The 20932-nt window shown below is 44.5% G+C and overlaps 1 protein-coding gene across 1 annotated transcript in view; it reads right to left on the reverse strand.

The window, feature by feature from the left end:
• The window catches only part of LOC126425097 (cuticle protein 63), a 105072-nt gene extending 84601 nt beyond the window's left edge, over positions 1 to 20471 (reverse strand). Inside the window, exon 1 of the mRNA XM_050088018.1 lies at positions 20310 to 20471. Coding sequence (XP_049943975.1) covers positions 20310 to 20321 — 12 coding nt within the window. The 5' untranslated portion in view covers positions 20322 to 20471. The remainder of the gene's footprint in view (positions 1 to 20309) is intronic.
• Positions 20472 to 20932: the final 461 nt, after the last annotated feature.

Raw genomic sequence — 20932 nt, forward strand, 5'->3', positions numbered from 1 at the left:
TGGACATCCTGTATATCCAACTCGTGATTGGTCAGTTCTGAATATGAATATTACATGTGACAGGAACTTGTTATCAAGCGTGATTATTTGCAGCTGGGATTATAACACAAAAAGATACTTTAAAAAGCTTTCTTCCTAAAATTTGTAAAATATTCTCTTTTTTAAGTGGTAATTCTTTTGTACACGTCTAGTTTGTTCGTCATTCGTAAAGTTTGTAGTAAAGGGCATGTACACAACTGGCCATTAAAATTGCTACACCAAGAAGAAATGCAGATGATGAACGGGTATTCATTGAACAAATATTTTATACTAGATCTGACATGTTTCACGCAATTTGGGTGCATAGATCCTGAGAAATAAGTACCCAGAACAACCACCTCTCGCCGTTATAACGGCCTTGATACGCCTGGGCATTGAGTCAAACAGAGTTTGGATGGCGTGTGCAGTTACAGCTGCCCATGCAGCTTCAACACGATACCACAGTTCATCAAGAGTAGTCACTGGCGTCTTGTGACGAGCCAGTTGCTCGGCCACCATTGACCAGACGTTTTCAGATGGTGAGAGATCTGGAGAATGTGCTGGCCAGGGCAGCAGTCGAACTTTTTCTGTATCCAGAAAGGCCCGTACAGGACCTGCAAAATGAGTTCGTGCATTATACTGCTGAAATGTAGGGTTTCGCAGGGATCGAATGAAGGGTAGAGCCACGGGTCGTAACACATCTGAAATGTAGAGTTCACTGTTCAAAGTGACGTCAATGTGAACAAGAGGTGAGCGAGACGTGTAACCAATGGCACCCCGTACAATCACGCCAGTATGGCGATGACAAATACACGCTTCCAATGTGCGTTCACCGCGATGTTGCCAAACACGGATGCAACCATCATGATGCTGTAAACAGATCCTGGATTCATCCGAAAAAATGACGTTTTGCCATTCGTGCACCAAGGTTCGTCGTTGAGTACACCATCGCAGGCGCTCCTATCTGTGATGCAGTCTGAAGGGTAACCGCAGCCATGGTCTCCGAGCTGATAGTCCATGCTGCTGCAAACGTCGTCGAACCGTTCGTGCAGATGGTTGTTGTCTTGCAAACGTCCCCATCTGTTGACTCAGGGATCGATACGTGGCTGCGAGATCCGTTACAGCCATGCGGATAAGGTGCCTGTCATCTCGACTGCTAGTGATACGAGGCTGTTGGCAACGTCGGAAACATGATAGAACGCATTTCTCCTCCTTACACGAGGCATCAGAACAAAGATTCACCAGGCATCGCCGGTCAACTGCTGTTTGTGTATGAGAAATCGGTTGGAAACTTTCCTCATGTCAGCATATTGTAGGTGTCGCCACGGACGCCAACCTTGTGTGAATGCTCCGAAAAGCTAATCATTTGCATATCACAGCATCTTTTTCCAGTCGTTTAAATTTCGCGTCTGTTGCACGTCATCTTCGTGGTGTAGCAGTTTTAATGGCCAGTTGTGTAGATGTTATTTCACCACACTTTTAATAAACTAAACTAAACGCCACGAAGGCCCAACAATACCGACCGGCCACCATGTCATCCACAGCCCACAAGCGTTACTGGATGCGGATAGAAAACGAGTTTTTTCAGTCTGTGTAATAGTTTGTACGTGTTGTAATTCTTTGGCCACAGCTGACAGTATGTGAGTAATATGTTCCAAACACACCATCTCTTTACTGACGCTGAATGATGACTGGATGACTGGATTTAGATGTTGAGCTGATGACTTTGGTCCTTCAGACAACATGCAGCAGCCATTGCAGGATAACAGGGAGGTGGGTTACGAAAGAAATGTAAACTCAATCTTTGATGATTAATCACAGTAATGTTTTTATTGACTTTCTGGTGGCGTCACATGAAATTCGAGGGTGAGGTGCAGTTTCGATGGGAGCAGTGATGGGTGATGGTGCTCGGCGATGTTCGTGGCTGTGGCAGCCGTGTCATGGTGTTGGCGCACCGTAGGGCCCTAATGGTGTCCGTATCCGTAACCACCGTATCCCACACCGTGTCCGTATCCTCCGTATCCCAGGCTGATGGCGGGGGCGGCGGCGTATCCCAGACCCAGGCCGTGTCCGTATCCCAGGCCCAGCCCGTGGCCGTATCCCAGTCCGATGGCGGGGGCGGCAGCGATGGCGGGGGCGGCGACTGCCACGGGGGCGGCGACGGCCACCTTAGCCACGGCGGGGGCGTAGTGGGTGGTGCCGTAGCTCACCTGTAACCACAAGCAGGGCAACACCAATTACAGCAGGGTTGGGTGCAAACTGTGCACTGCACAGAAAATAATTCTTACAAGGCTACCGTACCATCCTAGAGCATAATCGGCACAGTGACACCAGCTGACTGTTCAGAAAAGTAATCCTGATTAAGCTTGAAGTTAGATATGATTTATATCTACTGACGAAAATGAAGAAAAAAGATATAGAAGATGAAGAAAATAAATATAGAACATGGATACATTAATGTAATAAAGACAATGTACAAAAGACACAATTGTAGAATTAGAACATCAAAGGGGAACTCTGAATACTTCGAAATATGACAAGGACTTAAACAAGGAAGTATTCTATCTCCGGCACTTTTTAATGTTGTGATGGAGGGAATGAATAGCGCAGTTAAAGATGTAGTAAAAGGAAAAGACAAAAAGATGATTTTTGCAGATGATATGGTAATATGGGGCGATAAAGAGGTAGATGTACAGTTACAACTTTATGCGTGGAAGGAAATAATGAAAAGGTATGGATTAAAAATAAATAAAGATACGAGTCGAGTAATGGTATTTGGAAGAGACAAAGGGATCACCGAAATGTTACTTTCGAATGGAGAACCCCTCAAAGCGGTAGACAGTTTTACTTATTTAAGGAGTGAAATATCTAGTGATGGAAGAATAACCAACGAAATTAATAGGAGGTTACAGAAGGGAGGCAATTTCCACCAAACAATAAAACACCTGATTTGGAATAAGGAAGTTTCAGAAAAAGAGTTACTATTCCCCTATTGTCACCTATGGAGGAGAAATATGGACAATGACAGAAAGGGACTGGAGCAGATTGCAAGCAGGGGAAATGAAATTTGTCAGAGCAGTTAAGGGAAAAACAAGAATGGACAGAGTAAGGAACGTAGATATCGGAAAGGACCTTAAACAAAAAAGTATAAGAGAAAAAATTGAAAAAAAAGAGATTAAGGTGGTACTGGCATGTTAAGAGGATACATGGGCAGAGACTCCCCAAAATTATAGAAGAACTAAAGGTGGATGGAAAAAGACCTAGAGGTCGCCCAAGAACACGATGGAATACGGGAGTGAGAATATCTGTGGAAAGAAGTGGTGTGACCTGGCAGCAAGTGGAGGAGGAAAAGTGGTGGGAGGACCGAGCCAAATGGAGAGGACTCGTCAGCACCCAGATGCGTTTCAAGATTTATTACATTGAGCTTAAAATTATACATAATACTTCAAATAAATGAGCAACTGGAACAGTTTTGTTGACATGCCTGTACGCAAAGGGAAGAGTACTGAACGGCCATGAGTGACTGCAGAACGTGTTGAAAGAGTGAGAGTCATTGACCCGTAGCCACAAGAAATCAGTTCGTAGCGGTAGTCGCGAATTAGCAATTCCACTGACGACTGTGTGGTGATTTTTAAGGAGACCCTTACAACTACATCACTGTCGTTTGTAGTTGTTAAAAGCTCTAAAGCCTACAGACTGCAGAGTACCAAGTAAATGTAAAACAGCCTTTTCACTTAAAATTGTGGGACTTTGACATTTGTATCAAAAAGACACAAGTTTTCATTTTAGGCAACACTGTCTGGTTTCTTAGGAATTAACCATCCCTTAAACATATCCCATAGTCGGAAAGGAAATTGTTGCAATGAAGAAAGAACAACACACAAGGGCTCTTCGGAAAGTGAGGCCCCATCGGTCACAAAATGAAAACCGCAGTGAAAATCAAAAAAAATTTATTCGCAACAGTTAGCTACACCTTCCAGCTACCTCTCTAAATAATCGCCGCTCTAACTTAGTCATTTTTAGTGGCACTGTACAAACACACAAAACAGCCGTCTGTGCTGTCCGCCAATTCTCTACGCTGGTCTGATTTTCGTTGTTTGTGCCAAAATGTTGTAGCCAGCGCTTCATGTGAGCAGAGATGAACAACGGAGTCAATTAAGGTCTGTGTTGTGGGTGATGAAACAGTTCCCATCGAAAACGCTGCAGAAGCATCTTCACTGCCCCTACAGAGTGCGGCTGAAAATTGGCTTGAAGAAAGAAACGCATGACATTTATGTTACGTGGGCTGCATAGTGCTGAGATCCAATACGGTGACAAAAACATGAGAACATCACTCAGCATGTCAGACAGAACCTCTCCCAGGAATACGGTCCGGGAGAACATACTGCCCCATTAAACAGTCTATGACGATGCCAGTCCATAATTTAAGGATAAGCGATGAAGAGGACATTCACTGTGAAGCTTCGGTCTGCAGTGGATTTCTGCAGAAACCGCCGCGCAAATCCCATTCGCTTGTTGTAGCCCCCTGGTTGCAATGCCGAGATGCACTGGAAATAAAATGGGTGCAGTCCTTCGTCTTGCATAATGCACGAGATGGAGGGTTGGAGGATATCAGTAGCGTGGGATGCAACTCGTGTACTTGTTGACGGCGTACGCTGCACCTTTCCCAGAACGCTTTCTTCCTTTGCCAACTGTCCGTGTTGTCTGCTGGTGACCAGCATACGGCTTGGGGGCATGGAACGAGCCGGTTTCGCACAATCGGCGATGCGGGGTGACCAATAATGTCTGGCACGGCAGCTTTCTATCGGGATATTTCGCACACCTTCTCGTCCATTGTAGTTGGCCGCGCCTAGTCAGATGTAGCTTAACCATTTGGCGGTACGTGTAGCTAGCCATCTTACTGCCAACGCTCTGACGGCGTGAATGGGGACGGTCTCCGTGCTCTCCGCCCATGTTTGTACAACACCCCCCATTGTGACCGTAGCGCACTCTCGTGGCGTTTGCAACCCCAGGTTCCTATGTGATTACTGATTCTTGTTGTATTCCTGATGTGCCTTGTAAGTTTGTATATCTGGAATACACGGTAGAGTGGTACCCACGAGCATCAAAACTTAGGCGCTAGTGGTAGATAGCGGAGGGTACGTACCTGTGAGACGGTGGAGACGGCAGCGGGGGCGTGGGCAATGGCAGGGGCGACGGCCACTGCGGGGGCGGGGGCGACGGCGACAGCGGGGGCGTGAGCGATGGCGGGGGCAGCGATGGCTGCGGGGGCGGCAGCCAGGGCCAGGCCGTGTCCGTAGCCTCCGTAGCCTCCGTATCCTCCGTATCCTCCGTAGCCTCCGTATCCCAGGCCCAGCAGGCCTCGCTTCTCCTGCTTCTTCTCCTCCTCAGCAAACGCCACGGTGGCCAGAGCCAGCACTACAATAGCCTGGGAACAAAGGCAAAGTTGTTGGTAGCTCAGTTATATGTCCAGGAAAGCATATGTATACTTTCGTAGCATTCCAAGGCAAGAGTCAATTTGACAAAATCATTTTCTTGGTAAAATCTTGTCGGGTTATTAGCCAAGTCGTGGCACAGCAATCTCGCAACGTTTCGACGAGTTCCTGCACGTCATCTTCAAGTGAAATGGTGACGTACCCTGAAGATGACGAGTTCGAAATTCGTCGAAACGTTGCGACAATACCACACAACGACTAGTCTGATAACCCGACAAGGTTTGGTCAGTAAAACTGGTCGTGAATACCTGCATTCCCATAAAATAATTTTGAGTATGAGACTCTTAACAATAACTACAATAGCGACGTTTCGACAGACTTTGCAGCTTTCCTCCACAGGGTGACTAACTGTTGGATTCTGGTCTGGTCTCCCCCTACGTATTTCGATTCTCAGGTGGCTACTGAAGCCACACTCTGGGATTCCATTGAACAATTCGAAGTAGAGGTTGCTGTTGAGGTATCGTGCTATTTCCTGTGCTTCTCAAACACGGAGGATGGCTACGAGTGATACCAGTCCAGCGGACTACGGGCTTTCCCCAGCCAGCAGCTCCACTTGACTCGGTTTCGACAGCAAGAAAATGGCCAGAAGAGAACTGCCCCTCAGCATCATCGTCTCGCTGTCCGAGAACGCTACTCCGGAGTAGAAGCTGCCGATTCGCTGATGCTCACCAATCAGCCGTCATTTACTCCGAATTTTCCTGTCGCATTCCAGAACAGGACGTCGGTGGCCGCCTGACAATGGAAATAACTATAGGGAAAGGCCTAACAGTTAGTCGCCTTGAAGAGGAACCCTGCAAAGACGGCCGAGACGTCGGTATTTTACTCATTTTTAGTGTTTCATAATGACGCACCTAATACTCAAAATGATTTTATTCAGAATAGCTACGTTTTCAATATCATGGTGAAATGAGTGCTGCCTAAAAAGCAACGTACTTTAGTTTTGACTATAAATAAAGAAATGGAGTATCTCAATAAACCCTGAAGCTACGTTTTTGTGTTACTTTCCCACGTAATCACTATTCGGATATAAGCATTTATCGCATTACATACTCCAGACACCATGCCGGTAGCAACGACGACCGACAGAAGCACGGAAAAACCATTTCCTTCAGTCTATTTGGTTATCTTGTGTCATCAGTCTTCTGACTGGCTTGATGTGGCCCGCCACGAGTTCTTGTCCTGTGATAGCTCAGAGTAGCACTTGCAACTTAGGTCCTCAATTATTTGCTGGATGTATTCCAATCTCTGTCTTCCTCTACAGTTTTTACCCTCTACAGCTCCCTCTAGTACTCTGGAAGTTATTCGCTGATGTCTTCACAGATGAGCTATCATTCTGTCCCTTCTTGTTTTCAGTGTTTTCCATATATTCCTTTCCTCGTCGATTCTTCGGACAACCTCCTCATTCCTAACTTTATCAGTCCACCTAATTTTCAACATTCTTCTGTAGCACCACATCTTATATGTTTCTACTCTCTTGTCCTCCGGTCTTCCCACAGTCCATGTTTCACTGTCATATAAAGCTGTGCTTCAGACGTACATCTCAGAAATTTCTTTCCCAAATTAAGCCCTATGTTTGATACTGGCAGCGTTGTCTTGCATCAGGAATGTCCTTCTTGCCAGTGCTAGTCTACTTTTGATGTCTTGCTTACTCCGTCCATCATGGATTATTTTGCTGCCCAGGTAGCAGAATTCCTTAACTTCACCTACTTCGTAATCACCAGTTCTGCTGTTCTTCTTGCTGCTACTTCTCATTACTTTTGTCTTTCTTGGATTTACTCAAGGTTCATATTCTCTACTCATTAGACTGTTCATTCCATTCAGCAGATAACGTAATTCTTGTTCACTTTCACTCAGAATAGCAATGTCATCTGCTAATTTTATCACTGATATCCTTTCACCTTGAACATTTCTTTTATTTTCGTCATCGCCTGTTCGATGTACAGAGTGCATCATTATCTTACACCCTTTTGAACCAGAGATTTCGTCCTTGGTCTTCCAGTCTTATTCTTCCATCTTGTTTCTTGTAAATGTGTATTACCTGTCTTTCCCTATAGCTTATCCCTATTTTTCTCAGAATTTCAAACGTCTTCCACCATTTGAGATTGTCGAATGCTTTTTCTATGTCGACAAACACTATGAACGAGCCTTTTTTTTTTTTTTTTTTTTTTTTTTAAGTCTTGCTTCCATTATCAACCGCAAGCCAGAACTGCCTCTCTGGTGCCTTTTGCCTTTATCTACTCTGAAGCCAGGGTGATCGTCATTAAAATCATGTTTAATTTTCTTTTTCATCCTTCTCTACATTATTCTTATCAGAACCTGGAGGTATGACCTGTTAAACAGGTTGTGCTATAATACTCTGACTTGTTGGCTCTTGCTGTCTTCGGAATTGTGTTGATGACTTGTTGCCACTTCCTCCAGAGATTTTAGAAGTTCCAATGGAATGTTATCTTTCCCTTCTACCTTATTTGATCTTAAGTCGCCAAAGCCTAATACTGGATCCTCTATCGCTTACCTGTCGACTCCTGTTTCTTCTTCTGTGACGTCTTCAGGCAAGCTCTCCCCCTCAAAGAGGCCCTTAACGTACTCTTTTCACATATCCTCTCTCTGCTCTGAATTTAAGAGTGGAATTCCCATTGCACTTTTAATAATACCATCCTTGCACTTAATTCCGCCTTAGTCCGTCATTCCAAAAATAATTTATTTTTCGATTTCTTTACGTTTTTCATGCAGCCACTTTGCCTTAGCTTCCCTGCACTTTTTATTCATTATAAGTAAGTTGTATTTCTGTATTCTTGAATTTCCCTGAACATTATTGGACTTCCTTCTTTCATTGATCAACTGAAGTCTGTCTTCTGTTACCCACTGTTTCTTCGCAGTTACCTTCCTTGTACCTATTTTTTTTCCTTTCCAACGTCTGTGACTGCCCTTTTTGGAGACGTCCTTTTCTATTAACCTTATTTGGTAGTGGTCACAGACTGCTGAGTAATACTCAAGAATCGGTCAAACATGCGTGTCATGAACCAATTTTTTCGTAGATGTATTTCATTTCCTTTTCATCCAGTAAGTCTCAGCCTGGTGTCTGCCTTCCCTTTTATCTGTTTCATGTGGTCGTTTCATTTTTGGTCGCACCAGCTTGTTACTACTAGATATTTCATCTTTGTTACTATTTAAAGTGTCTTGTCGTCGAAAGTGTAATCGATCAGTCTTTGATATTTTCGCCTAATTAAGCTCAATACCATCATTATTTACATTCAATTCAGCTTCGAGCCTTTGCACCAATCTCTATCTTCCGTCGGTCTACCTATGACAGCAGTACGTTGTGCTAGGATTTTAGGACAGACAACATTCATAGGCGGATAGTATGAAACAAAACAAAAAAATCTATCTAGTAAGCATCAGCTCTAAGCTTCGTACTATAAGAGCTATGAGCAACATTCATAGGCGGATAATATGAAACAAAACAAAAACAAAATCCATCTAGTAAGCGCCGGTCGCGGTGGTCTCGCGGTTCTAGGCGCTACAGTCCGGAACCGCGCGACCGCGCTGCCTCGGGCATGGATGTGTGTGATGTCCTTAGGTTAGTTAGGTTTAAGTAGTTCTAAGTTCTAGGGGACTGATGACCACAGATGTTAAGTCCCATAGTGCTCAGAGCCATATCTAGTAAGCATCAGCTGTAAACTTCGTACTACAAGAGCTATGAGCAGTTGTTCATTTTCGATATTGTGAAACACATCTTTTCTACGGCAATAACTTTGATTTCCAAATTTTTGGAGGAGGTAGTGTTAGCCAAAACAAGAAAGAAAAGGCTCAGTAAATATGCGCTCTAAAGTGCACGGTTTAAGAGCTACGTTCATTTTGTCAGTAGCAGAGATGTGTTTCGCAGTAGCTAAGATGAACAAATACTCATAGAGCTTCAGGTATTCATTTTAAAACCCATGTTTACGACACATTCTTTTTCTTTTTTGGTCTGTTTACTGCTTTTGATAGATGCTTAGCAACAACAGTATCAGTAGGTGTTTGACACTGTCAGAGATATGAGAACGGTTTTCGCTTTTAACTTCCGAACCAGTCGTTTCCAGAACAGGTTCTCTTTCCTCAAATTGATACATTCAGTCTTCTCCGTCATCTCTGGAAGTTTCTCATTACGGAATCTCCCTGTATGTTCCAAGTAATAGCGTCCCTGTAACACTCCGTTAAGGTAGCCCCGAAATTAACTTTAAATCCGTCGATGTCGTTCTGTTAAGACGATCTGCCGAGTTTCATTTGGAAGGAAGTCCTGAACCTAACCACAGATCTGGTGTGACGGTCGATAAATGTATAGAAATAAAAAATAAAGTAAATTGGTAACTTATACACGTGACGTAAGTCACACTGCTGACCGATTTCAAGGAAGACGGAAATGCGGATGGCCTGGTAACTCTGCAGACAGCCCAAGGCAAGTAGCTCGCTCTTACGTCACGTTCAGCTGTTTGCTTTCCTGTGGCAGCGGCCGACGGTTGAGTAGGGGGAGGTGGGGGGGGGGGGGGGGAGGAGGACAGGACTATAGCATGATAAGAAGGGCGATGGGGGATAGGGATTGGTTATTACCTCGACTTCCGTTGTTTTCTCTGGGACTTGCCCGTTGGTTTAGAATGGTTTCCGTTTTATGAGCGCTGGAAGCAGCTCCATATTTCCAGAGTCTGCACAGCTGACTTCTTACGCCCAGGGCATGCGTCCGCATTTTTCTGAAAGCCCTTAGTCTGAGCATTTATACTAGAGGCGCTGAATCAACGAACCACACACGGATATTTAAGAATTTATCCGATCCGTAAGCGTACCTTGATAGAGAACGAAGTGGACGTGAATAAACTATAAAGAAAATTGTCAGCGGTGAACGACACATGAGAAACTTATCAGGGATAATCGTGCTCTTAATCCGCATTCAACCACTGTAATTTAATTAATTTAGCGAGATCAGCCTCAGGTGTAATATTCATTTGAGTAAATAATTAGTGCAACTGAAGCGGATCTCTCTAAATTAATTATCATTTCTCTAAATTGTAGATGCCCTATGTATCAAAGCTTGTGCATTGTACTTTAACCGCCCTGGTGAGGACCGCTGAAAAGGCGATCGAAACCTCGACAAGTACCGTAGTTGGATCAGTGCGGCGCCTAATACCCAAAAGAATTTCGTTCAGAATTATAATTTAAGATATTTTATAATTTTTTTAATCGCTTTTACTGCTTCGCTTGCGGTCTCGGACGCAATTTTCCGCACAAGCACAGAAACGTTTTCATTAATACACGAAAATGTATTTGCTAAAGGAATTTATGATTAACACTGCTGCACCCACACGTTTTAACTTTCTGTGGCCAGAAAAACGGAGAAGAACAGAATCGTAGCAATTCTGATGTGATTCTTACAGACGTGTGCAGAAAAGAAAGCGCAGTCGTAGGAAATGAGGAGGTGTAGAATTGTGGGGGAGAGGAAAACAGCTTATCCAGGAACATTATTTCTTTCAAGAATTTTATTACGGCTTTGGACCCTGTTGCAACTAAATTATATGCGCAAAACTTTAAGAATGGACAGGTTGACAGGATGTGTGTTAAGACATCAGGGAACAGCTTCCGTGGTATCAGAGGGAACTGTATAGGACGACAGACTGTAATGTTTCCTTCAAAAACTCGAGAGTGTTGGATGTAAGTGCTATCCTGAGACGATGGGAGTTGGTACAAGAGAGGAAGTATGAAACTAATCAGGTTATGGTTCAAATGGCTCTGAGCACTATGGGACTTAACTTCTGAGGTCATTAGTCCCCTAGAACTTAGAACTACTTAAACCTAACTAACCTAAGGACATCACACAGATCCATGCATCCATGCCAGAGGCAGGATTCGAACCTGCGACCGTAGTGGTCGTAATCAGGTTACTGATGACACGAAAGTAAATGTGGACAGGCGGGAGTAGGAATTGTGGACTGAGGGTTCCGTAAAAACTTAACTACCGTTATAGATAATAATTTCGTGTGGTTCAGTCGCCTGATATAAGTCTTTCTGTCGGACACCACTTCGGTGGCCGGCCGCTGTGGCCGAGCGGTTCTAGGCGCTTCAGTCTGGAACCGCGCGACCGCTATAGTCGCAGGTTTGAACCCTGCCTCGGACATGGATGTGTGTGATGTCTTTAGGTTAGTTAGGTTTAAGTAGTTCTAAGTTCTAGGAGACTGATGACCTAAGGTGTTAAGTCTCATAGTGCTCAGAGCTATTTGAAATTTGAACCACTTCGGCGACTTGCGTATCCCTAGCCTACCCCAGTTAATCAACTGGTCAAAGAGGTCTCACAGTTTAACGTGGAACCAGAACCACGTGTTGTTTCTCGCGACTCCTCACATCGTTGAGAGGTGAAGGCCGGGTTGAAACAAAAAATCAGTCGTCCGACGACGATTCGATCCCGCGACCTCTCGGTTTCCAGGCGCGCGCTGTATCGCTAGACCGCCGCGCCCGATATGTATTTACATACTGCATCTATAGATTTTTAGGAGTAAGTTTACGAGTAACAAAATATGTGACATATATGGCCGATCTTTCGAGTCCATTGACTTAGCTCATTTTTCACACAGCCGAGGGCCCATTGACCTTACTTCCCGACAAAAATTCACAGTACTTCTAGCCGTTCCTGAGAATGAGGGGTCTTAACGTGGAGAGACAGATGAACAAGAATTGCCAATAAAATTTTATATTATACACATAAAAATTGACAGTTTTCGGATTTTTTTCCTTTACCTGAACTATGAAACATTGCTTCTTGTCAAATTTAATATTCTAGGTCAACGGGAAGTACGCAGTAGATTTTGATGAGTGAGTTTATTAGTATTGAAATATGTGACATAAATGGCCTAAACTTTTAACTGCATTGACTTAGAAGTTTATATTTTTCAGACCGCCAAGGGAAGGAAGTCCCTATGTAAATCCGATGGAGCTTCGCACAGATGTGTTGGGCAGTGTCTTTAGTGTGCCTGTCGATTCGTTTCACGTCTCTCGATTCAGTTCAGAGCGCAAAGTGATCACACATAAATGTCTAAAACAACAGTGTCTCCCGCCAAGTATGTGGATGTGGTGAGAGATTTCGGCTGAAGCTATGCAGTCCACAAAACATAAATGCCTTGCGTTTCTTTCTTCAAGACAATGTTCAGCTGCATTGTGTACGGGCAATGAAGACGCTCCTGCACCGTTTTCGATGGGAATGTTTGGTCACCCAGAACACTGCCTTTAATTGGCTTGGTTGTTCGTCCCTGCTCACATGAACCGCTGGCTACGATAACAACATTTTGGCACAAACAATGAAAATCAGACCAGTGTTCAGAATTGGCAGAAAGCACAGGCGGGTGCTTTCTGTGAACGACAAATGTCTAAGAGCGGCGATTATTTAGAGAGGTAGCTGGAAGGTGTAGCTAACTGTAGCGAATAAAATAAAATTGATTTTCACTGCTGTTTTCATTTTGTGACCGGTGGGGCCTTACTTTCCAAAGATACCTCCTATGTTGTTCTTTCTCCATTGCAACGATTGCCTTTGTGGCTATGGGATATGTTTAAGAGATGGTTAATAGACGACACACGATTCATAAGAAACCAAACAGTGTTGCCTAAAATGAAAACTTATGTCTTTTCGATACAGATGTTAAAGTCGCTCAACATTAAGTGAAAAAGGCTGTTTTACATTTACTTCTTTTATTGACTTGGTACTCAGCACACTTACTCACAATGACTAGACAAAACCGTCCGCATATTAAAACCTGAATTCAGTTCCACTATCAGACTGATTTTTGCTTATGCATTATTGCTTTTCCAAATTAAACTATAGCATTATACACTGATGTGACAAAAGTCATGGGATAGCTACAGATATACAGACGGCCAAAGGTATGAAACGGCACTACATTAGTCATTTGTACTCTGGTGGCGCATGTGAAAAGGTTTCCGACGTGATTGTGACCGCACGACGGGGAATTAACAGACTTTAAACGTGGAAAGATAGTTACAGCTAGACGCATCGGACAATCCATTTCGTAAATCGTTTGGTAATTCAGTATCCCGTTATCCACAGGGTCAATAGCGTACGGAGAATACCACATTTCTGGGGTTACCTCTCACAACGGACAATGCAGTGACCGACGGCATTCACTTAACGACGGAGAGCAGCGGCGTTTGTGTAGCGTTGTCAGTGCTAACAGACAAGCATCAGTGCAGAAATCAATGTGGGACGTACTACGGAAGTCTCCATTAGGACAGTGTGGCGAAATTTGGTATGGCAGCAGACGACCGACGCGAATGCCTTTGTTAACAGCATGTCTGCAGTGCCTCTACTGGGCTGGTGACCATATCAGTTGGACTTTAGACTGCTGCAGAGCCCGGTCACATGAGTTCCGACATCAGTTGGTAAGTGCTGATGGGTTACAGTGTGGTAACCCCCCTTGAGCCCAAGGAAACAAGTTGTCAACAAGGCTCTGTACAAGCTGGCGGTGGCTCCATAATTGAGTGGGCTGTGTTTGCATGGAATGGACTGGCTCCTCTAGTTCAACAGAACCGACAGTTCACTGGAAATGTTTTATGTTCCGCTACTAGGAGACCACTTGCAGCTATTAATGGACTTCATCTCCCCAAACAACGACGGAATTTTTATGGATGACAGTGCACCATGTCACAGGGCCACGATTGTTCGTGATTCGTTCAAATGGCTCTGAGCACTATGGGACTTAACATCTGTGGTCATCAGTCCCCTAGAACTTAGAACTACTTAAACCTAACTAATCTAAGGACATCACACACATCCATGCCCGATGCAGGATTCGAACTTGCGGTCACGCGGTTCCAGACTGAAGCGCCTTAGAACCACGCGGCCTCACCGGCCGGCCCTTCGTGATTCGTTCGAAGAATATTCGGGCAATTTGCCCACCCAGAGCTCACGACATGAATGCCATCGAACATTTACGGAACTTAACTGAGAGGTCAGTTCGTGGACAAACCCTGCACCGGGAACACTTCCGCAATTATGGACGGCTGTAGAGGTAGCATGAGTCAATATTTCTGCAGTGGACTTCCAACGACCTATTAAGTCCATGTCGCGGAGAGCTGCTACTCTATGCAGGACAACAGGAGGTCTGGCACGATGTTACGAGGCATCGCATGACTTTTGTTACCTCAGTCTACCAGTGGACGGTAGCGTTAAGAACGGCTACTGACCGACTATCACTATACGGATTTGTCTCGTGGTATCGTGTGTGATTACGCGCATCATCCTCAGATAAACCGATTAATCACTCACTGTTGCCCTGCAATTCGATAGAAATCTTCTAAACTCATATTTTAGCAGCATCTACAAACTCTTCATCTATTTTTGGTGCATACAGCCGTTACATGCGGAAACTACACAAGAGTGATACTGCGTCGTGTAAAGACGTGTCAAAGGCAACGGTTCGGCGCTTCTGAACGAAACAGCAAAGCAATGCTTTCTGCTGCATAAGGCGCAGTCAACTTCAAAAGTCACAAAGAGACAGAAATGCGCAAGGGCACGATTGGCTACTTCATATACCGCTGTCGGTAAAATGGTTTAAGGTGCAGAAACCAATCGTAGCTGAGACCTCAGGATGCCAATAGAATCGCGAGTAAAAGTCACCATTCAAGGGCTACAAGAAGTAGAGCACTTGCCCGCGAAAGGCAAAGGTCCCGAGTTCCAGTCTCGGTCGGGCACACAGTTTGCCAGGAAGTTTCATATCAGCGCACACTCCGCTGCAGAGTGAAAATCTCATTCTGGAAACATCCCCCAGGCTGTGGCTAAGCCATGTCTCCGCAATATCCTTTCTTTCAGGAGTGCTAGTTCTGCTAGGTTCGCAGGAGAGCTTCTGTAAAGTTTGGAAGGTAGGAGACGAGGTACTGGCAGAAGTAAAGCTGTGAGTACCAGGCGTGAGTCGTGCTTCGGTAGCTCAGTTGGTAGAGCACTTTCCCGCGAAAGGCAAAGGTCCCGAGTTCGAGTCTCGGTCGGGCACACAGTTTTAATCTGCCAGGAAGTTTCAAGAAGTAGAGTGTCAGACCATTACGTATCCGTATCTTAGCCGGTAAAAAGTGAACCCTTACAGGATCCCTTTGTACTTCGTCCCTGTCTATCTCTTCACTCCCACTGGTCTCTTCTTTCTCAGGAATATGTAGATGAACAACCGAGCCAATTAAGGGCAGTATTGTGGGTAACCAAACAGTTCCCATCGAAAACGCTGCAGGAGCGTTTTCATTGCCCGTACAGAATGCGGCTGAAAATTGTCTTGAAGAAAGAAACGCTTGACATTTATGTTATGTGGGCTGCATAACTTCAGCCGAAATCTCTCACCAGATCCACATACTTCGTGGGAGACACTGTTGTTTTAGGCATTTCTACCCGATCACTTGGCGCTCTGAACTGAAAAGAGCGACGTGAAGCTATCGGCAGGCTCACTAAAGAGACTGCCCATCACATCAGTGCGAAGCTCCATCAGATTTTCACAGTGGTTACCATTTCGCTCTTAATCGGACCTCACTTTTCGAATACGCCTCGTATAGCGGGAGGGAGCGTACAGACATCGTCCACTTTTCGTCTGCTTTTATTTCGCTCAGTCAACACCAGTTACTCTCACTGAAGCAAGTGTTTACTGTTGCTGCGGTACTAGTATTACGGCAACTCAGCGACTGCATGAGTTTATATAACCTGCAGTGAGTCTAGCGCTGTGTTTCAAAACAGTTATGTAACGCTTACTCTGAATAACGCCCTTTCATCGCATGAATGTGTATTCGGTACAGATGCTCTGGATCGATGACAGTATTCCAAGGAAGCTCTGTACCAAGACTGCACACATCAAAAGTACCAAACCCAGACTACATATTACTTGAGAGGGCGTTGCTTTCCCTTGAGTGATGTCTGCGTATCTATTTCGATTTCTGTGGTACGGACTCGTATGCAGAACTCACTTTGATGTAAAGAAATCGCACGGTACTTTTCCCTGAATAACGCCGCATGTGCAATAATGTGAGACGACGGCGTGCACTAAGGAGCGTTCTAATGCTAACACTCCGGGCGTCTCAGAAATGGCTGAAATAGCAAAACGAGAGAAATCTGGACTCATACTTGGCAGCTTATGCATCCAAGCTGCTGACAGCGAACGATTCACGGAAGAATCGACCAGAAGATTGGGGAACTGTTAGGCAACGCTTTTTTGCCTTTATGGTAGATGAAGGAAATAAGACCAAGAAATACAGAGACATGTTCGTAGGATTTGTGAACCTAGAATATCCGTTCGACATTGTAAAATGGTGATGGATGTCCTAAATTCTGAGAAACGTTAGAGAGGGTAATATATCACGTGGACAGGGAGGAAAAATTAGAACGGAAGACGAAGAACTAAGCGCTCGGATTAGAAACGGCAATATAGAAATATCCTTTTCAGCGCTATTTTAAAGACTAATACCTATCAAGCTTAGGATTTTCGTGGGCTGTGCTTATCACTGCAAGTGAATACCACTGCGTTTCAGTTAACGAGACAGTGGGGAAACCTATTCCCCGATTGTGTCTGCGCGAAGTAGTGTTCAGTCTCTAATGACATTGTTGTCTACTGAACATTGGGATCTAATACAAACAAAATGTAACACTCGGCAACAAAAAATTTATAGCCGGTTCACAATTCAGTGTCTGTCTTTGCCTCCAGTCTCTTCCTTCGAAATATAAGTTGAAGCATTGAAAACAGATCGCATCTAAATAGTGCCACGCTCTATGAAAAAAAAAGTCAAAACTTTTAACATTGGGAGCCTATTCCTCGAAGAAAACGCACTTTTTAAGACCACATATGCTCTCCATGTAGTGCTCTTGCACTTGTCACCCTTGCATCTACATCCTTCAAATCTCTGTGAAGTACATGGAAGAGGATACTTTTCATTATTCCTCATGTTACATATACTTTCTGCTACATCGGCCAATGATTTAGGAGGACTGACAGATTGTATGCCTCTCTGACATATCTAATTAATATATACTTCAGACGGAATTTGCTAGCCTCCTCGATATTTCTAGGTGCATCAGCCAAACATGTCTAGAAAATTCGGTGGTGGTAGGTGCTGTCTTAATTGCTCTGTCTGTCAGCACAGCTATTCCGAGTATCTCAATTGATGCGTATGAACCAAAAACCATTCCCGTGACCTTTCTTTCTACATGTAACTTCCCTCTTTAAAGGTTCAATCTTCAAAATTCGTTGATATTTCTTTTACCAGACACGACATTTATGGAGAACTTACATTTCAGCGTCGGCCTAATGACGAAACCAATCTGCTGTTCAACAAGCCCTTATTTACATATAATTACCATCTACTGTTGACTTTCATAAAAATATCTTATTCTCCGTCAGAGAAGTCAGCAATAAGATATCTGTTTTAATATGCTTTCTGTAATGAGATTTTCACTCTGCAGCGGAGTGTGTGCTGATATGAAACTTCCTAGCAGTTTAAAACTGTGTGCTGGGCCGAGACTCGAACTCGGGACGTTTGCCTTTCGCGGGCAAGTGCTCTACCAACTGTGCTACCCGAGCACGACTCATGCCTCATCCTGACAGCTTTACTTCTGCCAGTACACCGTCTCCTACTTTCCAAACTTTACAGAAGCTCTCCTACGAAATAGCTTCTGTGAAGTTTGGAACGTAGTAGACGGTGTACTGGCAGAAGTAAAGCTGTGAGGACGGGGCGTGAGACGTGCTTAGGTAGCTCAGATGGTAGAGCACATGGCCGCGAAGGGCAAAGCTCCCGAGTTCGAGTCTTGGTCCCGCACACAGTTTTAACCTGCCAGAAAGTTTCAACAGCTTTCTAGTTTCCTTATAAACCAAATCCTGCCATTTGATTCAACCACAGCTAGACTTTCTTGCATTTCATATCCCTAGATGTTGAATTATTACCTATTTAAGGGACTTGAATGTATTTGTAAGTAGGCACAGGACCAAGAGAAAATTACTGGTGCATTTTCGCCCATTTGCAGCTAATTAGCTGTAGCTTACACAGATTGTCTCTCCAGAGAAGTGTCAGCGTCATTATCTGTGTTGTTTCGGCAGATATGTACAATTTTGTTTTTGCAACATGCAGCTGGAGAGAGCCCAAAGAAATAGTGATCATCGCTTCTTTCATGCGACGTCCAGCGTCGATGGAGGAAGGCGTTGGTTTGTTTCGCAATACACACGAAACGATTTTTGAAGTGGAATTTTAAGTGCCATTCGAGAGTGTAGTTCAAAATTAATCTTTTGCTGCATTTGTTATATCGATAAGTCTTAACAGGGGCAGTAAAACATGAAGAATAATCATTACTCCAGCAGCTACGGTAATGCTACAGCCACGCAGGAGCGTCTTGTTCAGACTCTGCTGAAGTACTGATTATTCTTCGTGTTTTGCTGTTCCTGTTAATACATTTCGGTAAAAGGAACATCGCACTAGATTAATCTAGTAGCGCTCGAATGGGCAGGCAAGATTTCGTTTCAAAAATAATTTCGTTTGAAACGGGAAACAAACCGACTCATTCCGTCCAATCTGGGTGTCGTATGGAAGACGTGATAAGCAGAATTTGTTTGGGCTGACACTAGCCACAAGCAGGAAAAACAGAATTGCAAATATCTGCAGAAACACCAGAGAAAATGCCCCCGACGAACTATAGGAGAGACAGTCTGTAGCAGATCAGGCTACGTATTTTGCTTCTTCCTCGTAGATAAGTAATAACATGGTTCAAATGGCTCTGAGCACTATGGGACTTAACATCTGAGGTCATCAGTCCCCTAGAACTTAGAAGTACTTAACCTTTCACTGCGTTGCTTTGCAGATGTGCAAAGCAAAGTTTCAACCCTCTTTTCGCCGTTGTTATTGAAGCTTAACGCTTGAAACTGCTTTGCTGATGTGCTGTGTTGTATTATGTCGGTAACTGATAAGATTCTGCCACTAGAATGCGCTACTGAGTATATGACGCGACAGTGTGTGTTGCTGTGGGTAGCATTGTAAGTCAGGCTGACATTGCTCTCTTTCGGCGGTGATTGTTAGTAGTTGAATGGAAGAACGCGTGGGTGCAAAAAGTTTTTGTGTGGAAAACTTCACACGGTTTTGCATATGTGCAAAGTGTCACTTATGAGTGTATGTGATAAGTTTCCCACAGTTTTGCATAAATGCAAACTGAATAAAAATAAATTTTTTTCTGAATTAAAAAATCTTATTTTTTCAACATTTGTCCTGACATCCTTGAACAATTTGAAATACAAAATAAAATATTTTTACTTCTAAAAAAAAGTGTCTAATGAAGGGTTAAACCTAAGTAACCTAAGGACATCGCCCACATCCATGCCCGAGGCAGGATTCGAGCCTGCGACCGTAGCAGCAGCGCGGCTCCGGACTGAAGCGCCTAGAACCGTTCGGCCACAACGGCCGGCTAGGTAAGTAATCATTTGTGAAATTTGTAACGCTACATTAATGTATACCCGCAACCGGCAACGTGTAGCATTACAAGAATTGATCCCAAGATGATCACCCGGGGACAAAATAGGCTATCTGTGATAGTCGAGAAATGTGTCTCAAACAACCTGCCGCACCCTGCGACAAGTCAATCACTAATCAGTCTAAATATCCTGAAGAATTGCAGCTACCTTTGTTGGCATCTATACCCATATATGTTAGATAGTACTGTACAGGTTTTGTTGCAGGACAATGAATCCTGCCTGTCCGATACTGGTCGGCAGGTACACCACAACCCACGAGAACGCTAGAATTTCGCGGTTGTTTACTCACCAGGACCTTCATGTTGGCTGTGAGGTAAGGTGTTGCTGTCACTGGTGGTGGCGGACTGATGTTTGCGAGCGGCCCGGCGTGGCTATATATACCGGCCAGAGTTTCGCGAGACCGGACGAGCGCGCCGTATCCTTTCACAGAGCTGGACGCCGCGCCACGGCACAGGACGGGGTGAAAGGCGAGACCGTCGCGCCAATTCGCCCGCAAGGATATATCACTCACTCCTACGGCCTGCGGCAACGGGAGAAACGTGCAAAAAACACTGGGGCGCGACGCGGATTCCGGTCACGCGATGTCGAACCGCCGTCGCAGCGGGCCGCCGCACTCCCCATCTGGCAGTAAGGCGTAGGCTCCTGACAATGAGTACTGATGCCGAAACTTCAGAAATACTGCTTTATTGTTACCGTGACTTCCAAGGCTTAGGCTAGATCAGCGAGACTTGCACTCGCTGCCGCACTTCCCATCTGACAATAAGGCATAGGCTCCTGACGATGAGTACTGACACCGAAACTTCAGAAATACTGCTTTATTATTACTGTGACACCGAAGAGTTAGGCTAGATCAGCGAGACTTGCACCAGCTGCTGCCCTCCCCATCTGGCATTAAGCCATAGGCACCTGACG

This window comes from Schistocerca serialis, chromosome 10 (genome assembly GCF_023864345.2).
Source record: "Schistocerca serialis cubense isolate TAMUIC-IGC-003099 chromosome 10, iqSchSeri2.2, whole genome shotgun sequence".
NCBI classification, from domain to species: Eukaryota; Metazoa; Arthropoda; class Insecta; order Orthoptera; family Acrididae; genus Schistocerca; species Schistocerca serialis.